At 39.5% G+C, this 3,084-nt stretch overlaps 1 protein-coding gene across 1 annotated transcript; it reads left to right on the forward strand.

Moving 5' to 3' along the window:
• Positions 1,436 to 2,560, forward strand: LOC109847225. The gene is made up of 3 exons (XM_020416467.1): positions 1,436 to 1,575; positions 1,675 to 1,953; positions 2,278 to 2,560. The coding sequence occupies exons 1-3, from the start codon at positions 1,436 to 1,438 to the stop codon at positions 2,558 to 2,560; spliced, it is 702 nt and encodes a 233-aa protein (XP_020272056.1).

Consider the following 3,084-nt stretch of genomic DNA (forward strand, 5'->3'; position numbering starts at 1 on the left):
AGCCCAGTCTGTTTTATTGACCTTTTTTTATCCATTAAAAAATAAATTTGGAAAAAAAAAATCTATTTTTATTGGCAAATGATATGAAAACGACAAAATTAAATCTACAATCCAAATAATAATAAGGGAAAATTGCTTCTAACCCCCAAAACGAATTCACGTGTCCCCCCGCTCCTAAGACTTTGTCGACATTCCCTAAGCCTCCCAAAACCATCACGAAATTCTTATAGCCCCCAAAACCCTTCCCCACGTGACCCGACATGCAAAAAAAAAAAAAAAAACACCAAAATGCCCTCATGCAGCCGATCACTCAATCAAGCCTGATATCAGAGAGTGAACGGTAGTACCGTAGCATTAAATGGTGATTAGAATATGGTTTTGGAGGGGAAAACCCTCATTTCCCTCCAAATTATTACCATTTCCTTCCTCCCCCGCAGTAAATTCATCCCCTCCCCCTTTGCTTACCCCAACTACTCTCTTCGGCCACTCAATTCCCCTCAATAAATCCTCTTCGTTTTTTAACTATTCTTCTTTAAAATGACGGATGGATCCCTTCTTTACATGGTTACAAACACAAAAAGCAACTAAGAGGGTGAGGGTGTTTTCGTAATTATCAACGGGTCTACAGAAATTATTAGCTTGAAATATCAAGTGTCCCAAAGGCTTAAACTACCATTGCAAACTCTTTCACTGAAATTCATATCCGAAAGGGAAAAGAAGTTCAGTTTTGCAATTGATAATGACGACGACTTGAGGTTGATGTTCGAGTATTGTCGTTGTAATGGATTTGCGGACATAAACTTGTCTGCTACCTCCGTTGGGGAATCCTCAACTTCTCAGAACACTCAAACTTCTCCAGAAAATGTGTAAGCATTTCACTTTTAATTGGTTACTGAGGTTATGAGTTGGTTGTCAATGTTATTAGTTAGTTGTTAAGGTTATTATTTGGTTGTTAACCTTTTTGCGATATTTTTAAGTTGGTTGCTAAGGTTACGAGTTTGCTGTTACGTTTACGAGTTGGTTGCTAAGGTTATAAAGTTGTTGTTAAGGTTACGAGTTTGTTGCTAAGGTTATTCGTTTGTTGTTAAGGTTACGAGTTTATTGTTAAGGTTACGGGTTCGTTGCTAAGGTTACGAGTTTATTGTTAAGGTTAAGAGTTTGTTGCTAAGGTTATGTGTTTGTTGTTAAGGTTATGAGTTTATTGTTAAGGTTATAAGTTTGTTGCTAAGGTTACCAGTTTGTTGTTAATGATACGCATTTGTTGCTAAGGTTACGAGTTTGTTGCTAAGGTTATGAAAATGTGTAAGTATTAATGTTTTTTTACTTTTACTGGACTATCTCGACAGAAAACTCACGATGCGTAGCAGCTACGCTCACCCAAACATGTAATGATGAGTGTATTCCTAATGATAATCCCACTGGCGACTTGATCACGATGATGAAAGACGTGATTAATAACCAAATCAAGATCCCAGTTGAGTGGCACACATCAATACATAAAATTGGTCAGAAATTTGATAGTGTTGCTGAAGTTAGATTAGCACTTCAATACTACTCAATTGTGAAAAGGTTCAAGTATGATTTTTACCATAATAAATAAAGACGTATAAGAGTCTATTGCCAATTCAAGCACACGCTAAGTTGCCCTTAGATATTGTTTGCTTCCCCACTCAGAAATTTCTCAATTATGTCTATAAAGAATTTTTATTCTACCCATACTTGCGGTCAACATGGAGCTAATGCTGGCCACTCAAGGGCATCAAGAAAGTTCATTGCAAGCCAAATACAATATATTTTGAAGGTTAAGCCCGATCTTCGTCCAATTGATATCAAGAATGACTTGTTCTCACACTATAGCATCAAGATTAACTACTGTAAAGCGTGGCAAAGGAAAGAGAGAGCACAACAGGAACTGTTCAGTGATGATGATGAGGCTTACGATTCACTAAGATGGTACATTCTTTTATCCTTATGTTTTAGTTGTGAAGGTTATGTATTGGTTGCTAACCTTATGTTTTAGTTGTTAAGCTTATGCATTGGTTGCTAACTTTATGTTTTTGTTGTTAAGGTTATGCGTAGGTTGTTAAGTATATGAGTTGGTTGTTAAAGTTATTGATTGGTTGTTATGGTTATGGATTGGTTGTTAGGACTATCTGTTGGTTGTTAAGTTTATGTGTTTAATGTTAAGTTTATGTGTTGGTTGTTACGGTTATGAGTTTATTGTGAATGTTATGAATTGGTTGCTAAGGTTACTGCATTATTGTTATATTTATGCAGGTATGAAGCCATGGTTCAAGCAACTAATCCAGGAAGTCGTGTTGCTACTGATGCTAATGACGGAAGGTTTAGGCGTTTGTTTATAGGTTATAATGTCTGTATTAAAGGGTTCATTGCTGGGTGTAGGCCTCTCTTGTTTTTAGATGGAACATTTCTTAAAGACCGCTATAGAGGTAAACTACTTAGTATCACGAGATGCGACGGTAACCAAAGAATATTTCCTCTTGCTTATTGTGTATGCGACCAGGAGAATGAGGCTAATTGGAAATGGTTCTTACAATGAGTGTGGACGATACTATTGTAGGCGTATAAAATTGCTTATAGGTCCCTTAGCGCAGCTCGGCACAAACCGACGAACCAACGAGGCGACGAGGTCAACGAATCGCACACAAGCAACGGAATACATCCATTCGCATGTGGAATCAAGCCAAGGGTTTGAAGAGTCAACGAGTCATCCAACCAAGGGCAGACTCGGACGAATCACGATCGAATCAAGATCAGTTTCGGACTTGAACTCAGAAGTGGATTTACTGCCAAATCAGGAATCGGATTTACTGCCAAATCAGATCAACAAATCAGAGTCTAAGTCAACTGAATCACGGACTGAACCAAAAATGCAAAACAACGAAACCCAATGCCTAATGGGGGCTCGGCCAAAGCCAAGCCACCCATGGGTGGCTCGGCCAAGGCCGACCCACCCATGGGTGGCTCGGCCATGGCCGAGCCACCCATGGGTGGCTCGGCCAGAGCCGAGCCACCTCAGGGTGGCTCGGCCTTGGCCGAGCCACCCTGGGGTGGCTCGGCTTT

The sequence above is a fragment of the Asparagus officinalis genome, chromosome 7 (genome assembly GCF_001876935.1).
Source record: "Asparagus officinalis chromosome 7, Aspof.V1, whole genome shotgun sequence".
Taxonomy (NCBI): Eukaryota; Viridiplantae; Streptophyta; class Magnoliopsida; order Asparagales; family Asparagaceae; genus Asparagus; species Asparagus officinalis.

Bases quoted from the DNA above. Each gene is read 5' to 3' on its own strand.
- LOC109847225 (XM_020416467.1), top strand. From the start codon at position 1,436: ATGATGAAAGACGTGATTAATAACCAAATCAAGATCCCAGTTGAGTGG. The intron at 1,576-1,674 runs GTATGATTTTTA...TTCCCCACTCAG, and splicing joins TCAATTGTGAAAAGGTTCAA to AAATTTCTCAATTATGTCTA. The intron at 1,954-2,277 runs GTACATTCTTTT...ATATTTATGCAG, and splicing joins GCTTACGATTCACTAAGATG to GTATGAAGCCATGGTTCAAG.